The sequence below is a fragment of the Kogia breviceps genome, chromosome 2, assembly GCF_026419965.1.
Source record: "Kogia breviceps isolate mKogBre1 chromosome 2, mKogBre1 haplotype 1, whole genome shotgun sequence".
NCBI classification, from domain to species: Eukaryota; Metazoa; Chordata; class Mammalia; order Artiodactyla; family Physeteridae; genus Kogia; species Kogia breviceps.
The window spans coordinates 37,710,958-37,725,997 of NC_081311.1; the positions used below are offsets into that span (position 1 = coordinate 37,710,958).

General features: G+C 39.3%; 1 protein-coding gene across 5 annotated transcripts in view; it reads right to left on the reverse strand.

Moving 5' to 3' along the window:
- Positions 1-1,532: 1,532 nt before the first annotated feature.
- FAS (Fas cell surface death receptor) overlaps positions 1,533-15,040 on the reverse strand; it is a 34,179-nt gene continuing 20,671 nt past the window's right edge. For 2 of the 5 annotated variants that reach the window (XM_059054577.2, XM_059054578.2), the window contains exons 5-9: positions 13,440-13,498; positions 13,209-13,295; positions 11,937-11,998; positions 10,842-10,866; positions 8,448-10,129 (exon numbers count right to left, since the gene is read on the reverse strand). In XM_059054577.2, coding sequence (XP_058910560.1) covers positions 9,798-10,129; positions 10,842-10,866; positions 11,937-11,998; positions 13,209-13,295; positions 13,440-13,498 — 565 coding nt within the window. In that variant the 3' untranslated portion in view covers positions 8,448-9,797. Of the gene's footprint in view, positions 2,062-8,447; positions 10,130-10,841; positions 10,867-11,936; positions 11,999-13,208; positions 13,296-13,439; positions 13,499-15,040 lie in introns of those variants that run through there. The other 3 variants (XR_010838892.1, XR_009334083.2, XM_067025087.1) reach the window with 3 other exon arrangements.

Consider the following 15,040-nt stretch of genomic DNA (forward strand, 5'->3'; position numbering starts at 1 on the left):
TTGATTTACAATGTTGTGTTAGTTTCAGGTGTTATTATAGATCTTTATCCAAAGAAAACTTGCCCTAGAAAATAGAAGTCTGACAATCATTGTATATGTCACCTTCTGAAGCTGAAGAAATCAGAAAAGCCTTTGATTGTTACTATCAGATAAGAACTAGCTGGCATTACACTTCCTTTTCTGACTGTACAGAATTTAAATCTGCAGCTTCACTTGCATGTTTTTGGAAATACTGTTTCATGAAAGAAGCTGGACATAAAAGACCATATATTATATGTTTCCATTTATATGAAATGTCCAGAAAGTTAAACCCTTAGAGACAGAAAGCAGATTGGTGGTTTCCAGGGGCTGGAGGGAGGAGAAGGGGAGAAGTGACCCCTTAATGGTTACAGGGTTTTCTTTGGAAGTGATGAAACTGTTTTGGAACTAGATAGATGTGGTGCTTGCACAATACTGCAAATATACTAGATGCCACTGAACTGTACACTTTCAAGTGGGTAATCTTATGTGAATTTCATCTCAATTAAAAACAAAGTGAGGGGAGAAGAAAGGGACTTTCCAAATGCTGTGTTCTTAAAGAAGTCCTGTCTCAGTGAAAAGATGACTAAGGTGTGAGGAAGAGGTCAATCCCTAGAAAAGTTGGCAGAGCGAAGAAAATGCCCAAGGGCAGAGTGTACTCTGCACAAGGACTTGGCAGGATGGGGTGTAGAAAATGCGTTGAGATCCCCCCTCATTTACTGATTCAGGGTTCCACCAATTCAACAGATGGTCTTTACAAAGACCAAGTGCAATCAAGTCCACTTATTGTTAATTGTGTGTCTCCTGCTGTTAGAATCTCAGCTCCACAAATAGCAGAGTCTTTGGATATTTTATTAACATTTCAGTGAAAGGCTTAAAATGGTGCCTGGCTCAAAAACAATTGCTCAACAAGGATTTTCTAGAATACTAAAAATTCTGTATTTCTATTTAAGCACCTTCCTTTCTGTAGCAGTGTGAAGTCTGAACAAGGTCCAAGTGAAGCATATTTCTATAGCCCTTTTGGAAAACTTTGCTATCTCCTGTTGCCTAAGATGAAACTAGAAACACCCACATCCAGGTGCTGGGGTTGTCACGTCTGAGCTATCCTACTCTAGCCCCGCACCCAAGGGGCCAGACTGCACGGTTCTCCTGCTCTGTTCATCCTTTGAGTGGGACCTTCTCTGCTGGGGCAACAGCCCACTGGAGGAGCACCCTCTGAAGAGTAGGGGTGCCGAGGCTTTGCGTAGAAATTGTGAAAATGCTGCCAGTACTGGTCAAAAAATCCTGGTGGTCTGTGACAGTCATAGTGACAAGCAAAGCTAAGACAATTCTGTTGAGTCTGTCAAGTCCTGTTACCCAAATATACCCATAAATGGGGTAAAACTTAGGGATGCTCTACAGACTGTCCTAAATCTGATTATCACACAATAAATATTTCCAAATACTTGCTGTGAACATGAAAGGATGAACAAAATATACATTTCTGCTTTGATTAGTTAATCTATGAGGAGAGGGGATATCATAAAATTTTATTCAAAATAGAAAATAATTAGTGCCATTACAAAGGAAGTTAAGAATAACTTCTGTGCCTTAATCTCTCTCTTTCTACTGGTATGTATTTGTATAATGCAGTTGCTTAAATTATGGTCCAAGGGCCTTCAGCATGATGATTATCAAGGGTGCTTGGTAATATGCACATTCCCAGGCACGGCCCTGGATCTACTGAACACCTCTGGGAGCAAGACCTGGGAAATATGCAGTTTAAAAATTTCCTCAGGTGATTCTTATGCACATTAATGGTTAACAACTCGTTCCATAGTACATTATAATTTATTACACTTGCCCATGTATTTTCTTCTTGTTCCTCTCAAAGTCACAAGAAAGGCAAGCCAGATGTGTCTTTCATCTTCTAGATGAGGAAACAGTAACTTGGAGATGTTCAAGGTCATAAGTTAGTTTGTGGCAGAGCCAGAAATTGAACTTGGATTTGCCTGATTCCAGACTGAGTCTTCACCTACTACTCCAGGCTGTGCTTCGCCTCTACTAGGAAAACAAAAAACAAAAAAAGAATAAAAATATGAGATAACTGGGATATGTTTCGGTCGGGATAAGTCTTTCATACAAGCAGGGCAGTTAGTACTAGGAGAAACACTGCCATCTTGTGGCCAACTGAAAGCAAAGAGTAGCCTTGTTATTTATTTTTAAAATTATTTTAATTAATTAATTAATGTATTTATTTATTGGCTGCGTTGGGTCTTCGTTGCTGCGCACGGGCTTCTCTAGTTGCAGCAAGCGGGAGCTACTCTGTGTTGTGGTGTGCGTGCTTCTCATTGCAGTGGCTTGTTGCCGAGCACGGGTTTTAGGCACATGCGCCTCAGTAGTTGTGGTGCACCAGCTCAGAGGTTGTGGCTCGCGGGCTCTAGAGCTCAAGCTCACGCGTTTAGTTGCTCCACGGCATGTGGGATCTTCCCGGACCAGGGATCGAACATGTGTCCCCTGCGTTGGCAGGAGGATTCTTAACCACTGCGCCCCCAGGGAAGTCCCTAGCCTTGTCACTGAACAGGGAACATTTCCTCTCTTGTTGACCTTGGTGAAACTTTCATTGATGGATATGTGTTGAGCCATCCTCACTCTACTGATGCATTTGAAGGACCAGCAGACTAGTCCTTTGACCTTTGGCCTTTAATTTTGTAGTTGAGATTTTTTTTCCTCCTAGCTGAAGTTAGCTTGTTCATCTAGGGCAGACGCCACAAGATCATTAGTGCCATATGCACAGTAGATCCAAGGTATCCTGATGAAATATTTTCTGAGGCCAACATATCCTGGATCTCTAGATCCTTATTCTTTTTTTTTAATTTAAAAATATTTTTTTGCCCTGGTTACATAACCTTCCTAATGAAACCAACGTGAAAGAGAGAGAGAGAAAGAAGGGAAAGCACACAGCAAAAGCATGGGATGGAGGAAAAGACAAACAAGAGAAGTCAAAGAGAGGAGAGGGCAAGAGAGAGGTGATTTCATGCCAGTGCTATAAAAGAGGGTGAAAAGGAGAAAGCTGAGAAAATGGGGTGAGCAGGAGGGAAAGAAGAGGGTCTGCTTTCTTGGTTCGGTGGCCACCGGTGGCAGCCAGCCTCCATGTTTCTGGATTAGTGGCTCCAATAGGAGCTGACAGTTGATGACCGGAGACGTCTCACAAGGGAGCTAATATTACCAGCTAGATTCGTCTCCTCTCATTAAAAAAAAAAAGATTACTGTTGATATCAGGAAGTTAATCCCTCCCTTCAAACATTCTCATGGAAAAAAAAAAGAAGAAACAGCTTGGTCTTAGCTTCATCAATGTAAGTATTACCAGACAAACGCTCACTTGGTGGCTAGAAATTAAACATAGGACTTTTAAGCAAAACCTGCAGAAGTCTCCTGATGTTCACTGGGTTTCATAGTAAACTGATCTCTCCTACTTTAAAAATGTAAGGTAATTACTCCCACCATAGCAATATCAAGCTACCAACAGTTTAACAGTTGGCTTACAAAATTCCTGAGTGTTGAACAATTGACTCTTGTGAGCTGATACAAGTAGGCTTTGCTGTACCACTGAGCCATGCCTTTGGACTGCCTGTGCTATAAGGTACTACATTTTTCTATTGTCAGTTTGAGTTGGGTACCCAAAACATCCTAGCACTCCTACCCAGAACCCCCTTTTACCCTCTTAACAAGAGTCCTCCTCCCAGCTACAGATTTGGAAACTCAGGGGAACCTGATCCTACCCCAGGCTCAAAGAATGAGGCATGTGGATTTAGCCTACCAGCACATCTTACCCCCCCTACATAACTGTTGTCTTTTCTGGATGCTGTGATACACAGATAGGTCCTGGCAGCTTGTCACTATCAGTCCAACCAGTAGATCCATATGAAGAGGGCAAATCCAAGAGAATCACAAGGAGTCATGACTGGAGGCACTGGATTAGGTTAGTGCTTCTGAACCCTATCTCTGAACTTCTAGTAAAATATGCCAATCAATTTACATTTTGCTTAAGCATCTCAGTTGGATTTTTTATAACTATCTTCCAAGGTATAGAGTCAGGCACCATGGTATATACTTCATAAACATTTTATTTAATCCCCATAAAAACTCCAAAATATTGAAACAATTTTCCCATTTTATAGATGGGGAAACTAAGGCTCAAAGAGATTAAAACATGTATTTCTACCCTTAAGGAGAAAATAAATATTTAATCCCAGATCTGTAGGACTCTAGATTCACCACTAAAATAAACCTCAGGTCTACTTGGGAAACCCTACAGTCTCTGTTCTCTTGATTTCTATCAAAGGGCTCTATGTAACTGAAAACAACTTGAGTGTTAGTTGTAACTTAAAAATGTAAAACAGGGCTTCCCTGGTGGCGCAGTGGTTGAGAGTCTGCCTGCCGATGCAGGGGACACGGGCTCGTGCCCCGGTCCGGAGGATCCCGCATGCCGCGGAGCGGCTGGGCCCGTGAGCCATGGCCGCTGAGGCCGCTGAGCCTGGGCGTCCGGAGCCTGTGCTCCGCAACGGGAGAGGCCACAACAGTGAGAGGCCCGCGTACCGCAAAAAAAAAAAAAAAGTAAAACAAAACATTGTTTCTGATCATCTAATGATAAAATTGGGGCCTTGGGGTTAATATAGAATTGTAAGTGCACTTCTTGAGGGCCACCCCCTCTCAATCTGAACAAACAGCAATGATACACAACACATTTTAAAAGGAAAACTAAAAGGCACAGCCAAGCTAAAGAATAAGAAATCCTTCCTTGCTAGAAGAATGGAAAACAACAGCAAGATAATTAATGACCTGGACAGAAGCCAAAGCCTTGTGAGATCAATGCCTAGAAAGAAAGCAGAGTTTGCTCCTGGGTTTAGCCAAGAATAAATGTGCCCACCTGAGGCAGAGGACAAGACCCAGGCTCCCTTCTTAAAATCGGGGACTGAGGCAGAGCTTTTTGACTGGTGAAAGACAGCTAAACAGAACTTCTGCCAAACACTGCCTGGGACTATGGCTTATATGATGCTGTGGGGCTTGGGATCCGGTAAGACCTAGGCACAACCTCATGCCATGGAACTGAGCCAAGCTGCCCCCAGATACATGACTGAATATCTGACAGCCCCAGTGTCACCAAGGGCTGTGAGCTGCAAAACACATCTATAAATCCAGGCTCAGAACTGGGGACTCTGGAAGCCCTGGTAAAAGAAGGCACGAAACTACTAGAGTGAAGTAGTTATTCAAGATGAATAATCTGTTGAAGTGAATCTGTTATTCAAGATGAACCTACAGAGCTCAAAAATACAAGAAGAAAATCACACCAGAAAAGCCACACTACGAAATCAGCATGAAATTACTGCAGTTAAGGTTAAGATAACAAAGCAATTCTTCCTTTTTTTTTTTTTTTTGCTCCGGACGCGCAGGCTCAGCGGCCATGGCTCATGGGCCCAGCCGCTCTGCGGCACGTGGGATCTTCCCGGACCGGGGCACGAACCCGTGTCCCCTGCATCGGCAGGCGGACTCTCAACCACTGCGCCACCAGGGAAGCCCCAAAGCAATTCTTAAAAAGACTTTAAAATAACTGTAAGATCCTGAAAGAGATAAATGGTGGAATAAAATCTATTGAATTCTAATAAATTGCCAATGAAAAACAAGCAGAAATGAAGCAGGTACAAGTGAAAATGTGAAAGGAGCACTTAGAAATGTTAAGAATGAAAAATGTAGACAACAAAATATATACCTCAGTGGATATAATACTCCAGCCTGATTAGTAAGAAAGAAAATAGTTAATTTGAAGAGAATGACGAGGAATTCCCCCAAATGCAATATATAGACAATTATATTAAAAAATAAAAAAAGTAAAAGTAAGAAACCTGAAGAATAAGCCAAGAAGCTTCACCAGATAATACTAAGAGTTTCAAAAGAAACTCTTCTGAAAGAGAAAATAGCTGAGAATTTTCCAGGACAGAAGCTACAGCCCTATCTTTCTGATTAAAAATCTACTCTTATGAAATAAGTTAAGTAAAAATAAATCTACATCAAAGCTCATTGTAGTGAAACAGCAGAACACCAAGGGAAAGGTAAGGGAAACTTTAAAACTTATCAGAATTTAAAAAATAAACATTACCTTTGAAGGAATGATATTTAAACCAACAGTAGACATTCCATCAGCAGCGATAAATGTAAGAAGACAGTAGATTAACATTTTCAAAGTGATGAGGGAAAACTGCAAATATTCTGGCATAAAATTCTATACTCAGATAAATTACCTTTCAGGAGCGAGGATGGAAAAAATTCTAAGTTGTATTGATTATATACCTTATCCAGACAGCTCTATAGAAACTGATGATTCAATAGCTAAAAAATTTCTGATCAAATTGAAGTTGGGAGAACTCCATATGCAAACCAATGAGGAAGACCAAGATGTCTGAGTAAGCAAGTCTCACCATATGATCTACGACCTCTTTCTACAAATAACCTTTTTTTCTGCAGCTCATGGGTGACACTCTTACCCAGGATGTCCACCACAAAGAGGACCAGACCAGGTTCACCACAATAAGGGTGATCTTGAACCAAGGGCCACCTCAAGCTCTGGATCATGGCTGTGATTATTGGGAACGGTCACGCTCAAGTGAATCTATGAGGGAAAGAGCCATACCACCAAGTCCCAAGACCTTCTCAACTTCCCTCATCCTCCCAAAGGAACGTGAAATTCTCAGATTGGAACTTACCAGAGTAGGTACAGGATGTTCTCTAACTCAACTTCACCTTGCAAAGTACAAGGTGAAGATACTGTGGATTCTGTTCTAGACCACCGCAATAAAGCAAATATCGCAATAAAGCGAGTCACACAAACATTTTGGTAGCCCGGTGCATATAAAAGTTATGTTTATACTATACTGCAGCCTATTTAGTGTATAATAGCATTATGTCAAAAAAATGTACATACCTTAATTTTAAAATGCTTTAGTGCTAAAAAATTCTAACCATCATCTGAACCTTCAGCAAGTCGGAATTATTTCTACAACAGTAACATCAAAGATCACTGATCACAGATCACCATAAAAAATATAATCATAATGAGAAAGTCTGAAATATTGCAAGAATTACCAAAATGTGCATGAAGTAAGCAGATGCTGTTGGAAAAAAAATGGCACTGATAGACTTGCTCGACGCAGGGTTGCCACAAAACCTGTTTGTAAAAAACACGGTATCTGTGAAATGCAATAAAGCAAAGCACAATAAAATGAGGTGTGCCTGCAGGATTTCTGCTTCTGGCCGTGAAGATTAACTAGTATCAGACTTGCCCCCCCTGATGTCTAGAACCAGAAAACCAGGTAACAGACAGTGCGGACTATCCCTTAGAGAAGAGAAACTAATGATCACTCAGCCTTCCTGCCCACAAGCCCTTTCCCGATCCTAGTACAGGAGGAACTCTAAGCGGAGAACAGTCATCTTGTCAAGTTGAGGGGCAGAGGTTAAGTTTAGGAGGCTGAGGCTGCCAGGCTTTTCGGAATAGAATACTGAAAAGAAGGAAGCTACAAAGAAAAAGAGTTCCAGAAATCGGTACAGAGATTCTCCGGAGTCTTTGGCTGATATACTATGTGCACATGCAGAGATAAGACTCCAAGAGCCAGCAAAGGACAGCTACGGGTGCTGTAAGCAGAACAATTCCCAAAGCTGACATAGGGGTAGGAGACTGTTGACACTCCAACCAACCAGAGTGAAGAGATCCCACTGAAAAGATGCAGAGAGTACTGGACTTTAGTAGTAGGGCTAAACCAGCCACAGAGTTAAGGTTGCCAGATCTGCCCTAACAAAGATATAGACCTGAACTATCAATGCCGTAACCAGTCCAAACTGAGATGTGCTTGTAAGTATAAATAAAATACAAACCAGATTTTGTGGGCTTTACTATGAAAAAAATGTAAATTATATCATTAATAGTTTTTATACTGCTTACATGTTGAAATGATAATGTTTGAAAATGATGGGTTAAGCAAAATATATTATTAAAATTAAGTTTTAAAAAAGAGAGATAGTCCAGTGGTCACTACGTAGCCAGAAATGGAAAGTATGCAGGAAGGATTATTTTAAAATCCCCATTTAGCTTTCTTACCAGTAAAACCAACCCTTTGAAATATTTACTTTCTTAACCACACGTTCAGTGCCTGATATATAATCCTGTTATAGTAAATCCTCCCATAATAACTAATTATGTGTTGTTTAGGAGAGGGGTATTTTTGAGAGTAACAGCCTATGGAGGAAATTATTTAACTACTAAAGGGCTTTAAAAAGGAAATACCTCCTAAGAGGCCAAAGGAAGGATGAAAGATTTATAAGCAGGTTACATTTAGCAATAGATAGAAAAAAGAAAACAAAAACAAAAAGGCCCCACCAAAAAAAGAGATAACCAGAGATACCAAAAACATGATTTTAATTAAATAGTTTTACCTATGTTTTCTATTTCCAAACATAAGAGGAAAACACCTTCCATCAATGGAAGCTCTTTAGGTAGTACTGAGTATCTGTTTCAGCTTATAACTGTCTTCAGCTTACAAGTATATAAATATTAATAGTATTTATTAACATTCACATTTAGTATAAACTTTTGAAAGTGTTTAAACGTAAAAGTAAGGAAGTGGTAGTGGGGAGAGGGGCTTGCTTGTCTAAGAAGCTACAGGAAATAACCAGAGCAATTCCTGAAACCTGATATGATTTCACTTTTGCTATATATAAGCTGCCTTTGCATCAAGAGAGAACACATGGGGAGTTACTGAACATTCTGTGGCAGATGGAGCAAAATAAGAATCTACCTTGTCAGCTTTGGTGGTAGACATGGGTTCATGCTATGCCACAAAGCTACCTTCCGTAAGAGCAGTTAGTCTCTCCAAACTAAATTAGGTGTTTCCAAGAGCAGTCCCAGCTTTGCGTGAATCAGTTGTTTCTTAGGGGGGTGCACAGGCCACCAAGACGCACATCAAGGAGAAAATGGAGAGGTGCCAATGATTAGTAATTCTTTCCTGATCAAAATGTTTCGACACCTGAGAAAGAAGTGGATTATTTTGATCCAAAGTGACAAACAAATATAAAATAGCCAAGCATTATAACTGAGTCTGCGTTTTCTATGTGAATTCAAAACTGAAATATTTCCCCATGAAATGCCAATAAGCTGTGCAAAGACCTTTGAGGTAGAACCTTATTAAATTCTACATTCAGAGGTATGTGCAAGCTTTCCCTGAGTATTCTCCCCTCAAAGCTGTAAACAAAATTTACAAATATGGTAAAATCTCTAGAATTATCAGTGGAGCTGGGGAGGTAATTCAGGGGCAGTTGATTGTGACATGACAACAAAAGATCACATCTACTGATTTATGGAATGAGGTCAGCCTGTGGATAGGCATTTGTATTTACATATGTTAATTACATTCATACTTACAGAATCATATGTTAGATACTTGAACATGATCTGAAATCTTTTGTCCTTTGCATACGTTCTTTTTTTTGCACACTTTACATGCCCCTGTATTTATTCTTAACTGTGTCCATCTTCCCAACTAGATTTTAAACATCCTTGAAGGCAGAATCATGAGATGCTCAAAGCCTGTAAATATATTAGCTCTACAAGTCTAATAAATGAAAAAAGAAAACACACCCAGTAAAAAAAAAAAAAAGCCAAGCAATATTTACAGCTTGCAGCTACCCAGAACTTATTCGAACGTTAATCTTTCTTTAGTATATTCTCAGAACTGAGTTAGTTGTTTTTCACTTTAAGCCAAGCTTTCATTTTCATTTTGCAAGTTTGCATTTTCATGTTCACTAGTAATGTCCTTCTGGACTATATCTTGAATTTTCTCTGCAAGAGCATGAAGTTTGGCTTTTCTGAGACTTTTAATCAAAGTGCAATATGCATCTTTCTTCCCATGACTTTGATACCAATTACGGAGCAGTTGGACCTTCTGTTCAGCTGTATCTTGGGGATTGTCGTGCTTGATCTCATCTATTTTAGTTTCCTCCATACCATTCTTCCGAACAAATTCTTTAACTTCAGTTATTTTCATTTGTTCAGCAATACTAATGATATGTTTTACCAAGTCAATGTCTGAAAAATAGAGAATAGTCTCTGAAAATTTGTTTTTCTAAACAAAATTCCCACTTCTGAAAACCATTTCTCTTCTTACAGTACTTAAGAATATGGGTAAGTCCTAGAGACCTAAAGAGCCAGTCAGGGAAAAACAAAAACAGAAACAACCTCCTCCTGTGTCCCCAGTAATTTGCCCCATTACCTGGGCCAGATACATAACATCTCTGTGCCTTCTTTTGTCATCTATAAAGTAAGAGGGCTGGAAAAGAGCATCTCTAACGTCTCTGTGGATTTGATGATCAATGACACACACATCTAAAAGGCTGGCCAAGAGTTTATATGACCATCTTATCACTGACCCACAGGTCGAAGAACAGAACAGAATAGAATCATGAATGTTGTTACGGAACTAGGATACACTAATAATAACTGAGTCTACAATTCAGATTAGCCTCTGAGTCAATGTAGGCAGGAGTTCTATACTACACCTACCTGCTTGTGAAGGAAAATTAAGCCTTCAGAATACAACATTTTATGTTACCTGAGTGTTGGTTATACATTTAAACAAACTGCTTAATAAATCCTTTTTGGTGAGCAGGAAGAACTGGACCCTCAAGAAATGGCAAGACCCCACTATATGTTACTGAAATTTGCAAAATTCTTTAACTCTAAAATTACCCCGTGACTCCTAAGGAAGCCATCTCGATGAAATGAAATGAAAAAGTCTTACCTGTGACATTCACTGGCATCATTTCCTGGGGAGAAAAAAAAAAACGGAGGGAAGGAGAGAGATAAAATATATTTAGAATACTCTAAATGTAATAGAATACTCTAAATGTAATAAAATACTCTAAATGTATAAATTTAGACTAAATGATTAAGGAGGATTCTTTCACCATTCAAATTTTTATTCTGAAAGTTTGCAGCCTAACCAGAAACTAAGGAATATTGGCTTTTTTTTTTTTTTTTTAACAGAGGCAAGGAACCTAAGTAATTTGTGGAATGTGCTGAAATTATTCTTTATATAGACTCATGAAAATAAACATAAAAACCATAATCATTCTAAAATTTTCTTTATGGTAACTATTCTAATTTTTGACATGACAACATAGTTTAAGTTGAAATGATTTTTTACCATGTTGATTTAAAGAACCCTAAGCCCCACCGGCCCCAAATGAGAAAATCATTTTTCATCAAATGAACTGGTTACTCTCCCCAGTGTATCTTTTGCTATATGTGTGTGTGTGGTTTTTTTTTTTTTTTTTTTTTTTTTTGCTTCTCTGTGCATGGCTTGTGGGATCTCAGTTCCCCGACCAGGGATTGAACCCAGGCCAGGGCAGTGAAAGCCCCTAGGCTACAAGGGAACTCCCTCTTCTGCTATTTGAAATGCTTTGATTCCATGTTGTAAAAAGACATGGTGACAGATAAGGTAACAAGTGTCTGGAGAGAGCTGAGTTGTACCTTTACAATGGCTTTAAGTGTTATCTCTGTGCCTGGACTTGGATACTGAATCCCTGCTCTGATAAAGGATGTCTCTCTGCATTTCTCTTCAGGATGATACCAACATGGAACATGGAAGCTTGGCCACATCCTTTTCTCAACTCCTTTTGTGTAAGTGAGAATTTATTATTAAGAATTAATTCTTGTTATTTGTATAGAAGCTTCTTATCAACTGGGCACCATATCTTAATTCATTTTTGATGCCCCTCTAACCCATGCACACACAGGCATCATAAATGTTTGTTTTTAAAAAAGTAAAAGTAAAAAGCTGAATGACTTCCTTCTCTATTTTTTTAAGAAAGCTGATGCATGTTTCAACACTTACAGTATTTGAGGCTATAGATTTCTGGTGACCATTCTTTCTATTCCTGCGCTGTCTTTTCACCTCTGAAAGATCCAAGAAATTTCTATCAGACTCAGGTCTCAGCCTTGTAGGAAGCATGTGAGAATATACTCTCATACTAAGAGAAGTGTGAGAAGGAGAAACTCATTCATTGAAATTTAAAGCAACCAAGCAACATAAGAGGCAGATTCGTCCGGATTTTGAAAATTCCATCCCACCGAGTCAAGTGGTCTAGAGATATGCCACACCTTAAGGGAGCCATCCAGTTACCACACACTGGCCTAGCCTGAAGCTGGCTTTTGACTTATCGTATGGCCATCACCACTCCCTCTCACTGGCTTGAAGCTGGGCACAGAAACCATAGGCTATGGAAAGTCGACATCAGTTTGCCATGAAGTGGCATTTAATGCCCCCAAACTCAAGTACACACACTCACAAATAACTCAAATATATATACTCAATAAGTGTATGCCTTCAAGTCAGTATGAGGTGGAAGAAAGAAATCTAGAAGTCTCCAAGCACAATTTAAGTGTTTAAACATTGAGTTTATATTTTTAGTTAAACAATCTCTAATGGCAAGGCAGTCTCTTTATCTTCAGCTGACCTGGAGAAACAGTGATTTGTTCCAACAGAAAAAGAAAAATTGGATGTTTCAGAGTTATTGAAAGTTGGCACCACCATGTGTTGTATGAATGATCTAAAGGGATTTTTCTAGAGTAATTATAAGTATATCCAATTTTGGTTTACGTGCTGACTTTACTAAGTAACCCTAGCATAAAAGGTATTGCCACAGTATTTTAAGTTAAGGTGGAGAAATAATCACAAAGCATGGAGTCTGGACAAGGGAGAGGAGGCACAGACAGGGGTGAATTTATCAAGTGTCCCCTGCAATGCCTTCACTCCTTGAATTCTCTTTGTGCATGGGATGATCTCAGTGTAGACTGAAGGACTACTTCCGATTCTTGGCCAACTCAGCTACTGCCTAAATACAAATACCCTTGTTCATGGGGAGGATGGGAACACCCCATCAGTGCCCCAGAATGGTTGCTCAAAAACAGTAGCTGAGAGATAACATCATCTGTTCTTACCAGCTCTCAGGGGTGCATTTAGAAGCAGGAATTTAACACCATACCAGAGCTGCCTACCTGGTAGGAGCTTTCTTTCTCCTGGTAGGTAGGAGACAGGAGGGAATTCCTGTGAACAACTACTTCCCAAGTTACTTCAATCTACAGTTTGAACAAAGTAAGAACTTACCCCTGTATATTAGTGCAGATATTGGAATGAGGATCAGGAGGGCCCATAAACTGTGTAAGTTAGATCTGAGTCCTGTAGTTTGGAACACTGGACATGGTAAATGAAAGTAAGCAATTTTTAAGGTTAAAACATAGTACTCTCAAAGAATCAAAAGTTTTGGATTGGCTTTTCTTCATATTTTACAGTGGGGTTGGAAGAAAGGAGAATATAATCATAAAAAGAAATAATTACCTTCTCTGCATTTGGTATTGCTGGTTGGTGTGCATTTCTCAATGATTCCATGTTCACACCTAGAAAAAAATACAGAGGGAATTCAAAAAGCCTGGTGGACTGATTCCTTGATCATTTTCAATGACACACTATAAATCCAGGGCCATTTTATTCATTTTTGCATTTTTGGCAAACACAGTCCCTCAAATATTTCTAAATTAGCCTCTACACTGGTGCAAATTCATAACATAATTTGGTTGTTTAGATGAAAAATATCCTAAAGAATGACTATGGTTTAAAATGCCTTGAGGTAAAAGAAGGTATTAAAACATCAACATATAAGAAAAAGGATGAAATAGACACAAAAATAAAGTTTAATTTGGCTATAAACTGTGCTCTTAAAATCATAAATTGCCAAAAGCAATTTCCAAACATTCCCATAGAACAATAAAATGGCCAGACAATAGCCACTGCCCAGGCTGCTGCTTAGGGAGTCTACCTAGGTGGTCCTTAAAGGTTACCCATTTTAGCATCAAGTGGTGATTACAACACTCAAGAGGTTCCTGTGGGATTTTCTTCAGACAGCCAAACACTGACAAATTGTCTGAATTATAACCGGGCTCTGCCTATTACTTAACTAGGTGAGCTTGGGCAAGTCACTTAACCACCATGAGTCTGTTTTCTCATCAATAACAAGGAGATAATATTACTTGCTTCAAAGGGTTACTGTGAAAAGAAAACTAAATCAAGATTATGAAGTATTTAGAATTATTATTATTATTATTATTATTATCATTATTTTACTACATTAGTTCCCCTCCCAATCCCCACTTACACTGTCTCCATGACCATACTCTCAGACACTTAGGCTAGAAAGGAGAGTCTAGGTTAACGGCACATAATTTAACATTTTCTAGTAAATAAGAGACATAAGGCATTGTGTCCCTGCTTTTCAAGTCTACTCAGTGAACTCCTAAAAATTTCCCAAGGTGAATTACAAGTTTAAGGAGAGGCACATGAATATAATCCTAAATATTTATATTTATACAAAACAACATCTTACAAAGCGAAAGCTGTTTTTACAACACATATTACCCAGTCTGCTTTTCACAGAAATTAGGTTGATAAGACAAATGAATATTATCTGCATCCTATGAATGACGAAACCAAAGCTCAGAGAGGTTAAGTGATTTGCTCATAATCACCCAATTAATCAGAAGAAAAGTGAAATATATAATCAGGTGTTCTATCTTTGGGTCAAAACCAAGCTCTTTTAGCATGAAAGACAGGTCTTTCATGATCTGACCCTGGCTCCTTCTCAGTCTTTCCTACACTCCAGCCAGGTCGTCTGCTTTCCAGAGCTTCCTTTCATCTCTTTGCAGCGGCTGTTCCCATGCCTGAAATGTCCTTTCCATCCGTGTACACCTGGTAAGGCTCTTTCTTTCCTTCAAGACTCAAGCCATGTGTCATATCTTTACCCATCTCCCCAGGCAGAGTTGAAAGCTCTTCCTATATAATTCAACACCCTGAGTACAAGTCTCTTCTTGCCACGTGGTGTGAACACAATAATCACTGCTTTTCTTGACACTCTCTGCCTCTAGCCTTAGACCTTCAAAGCCTGG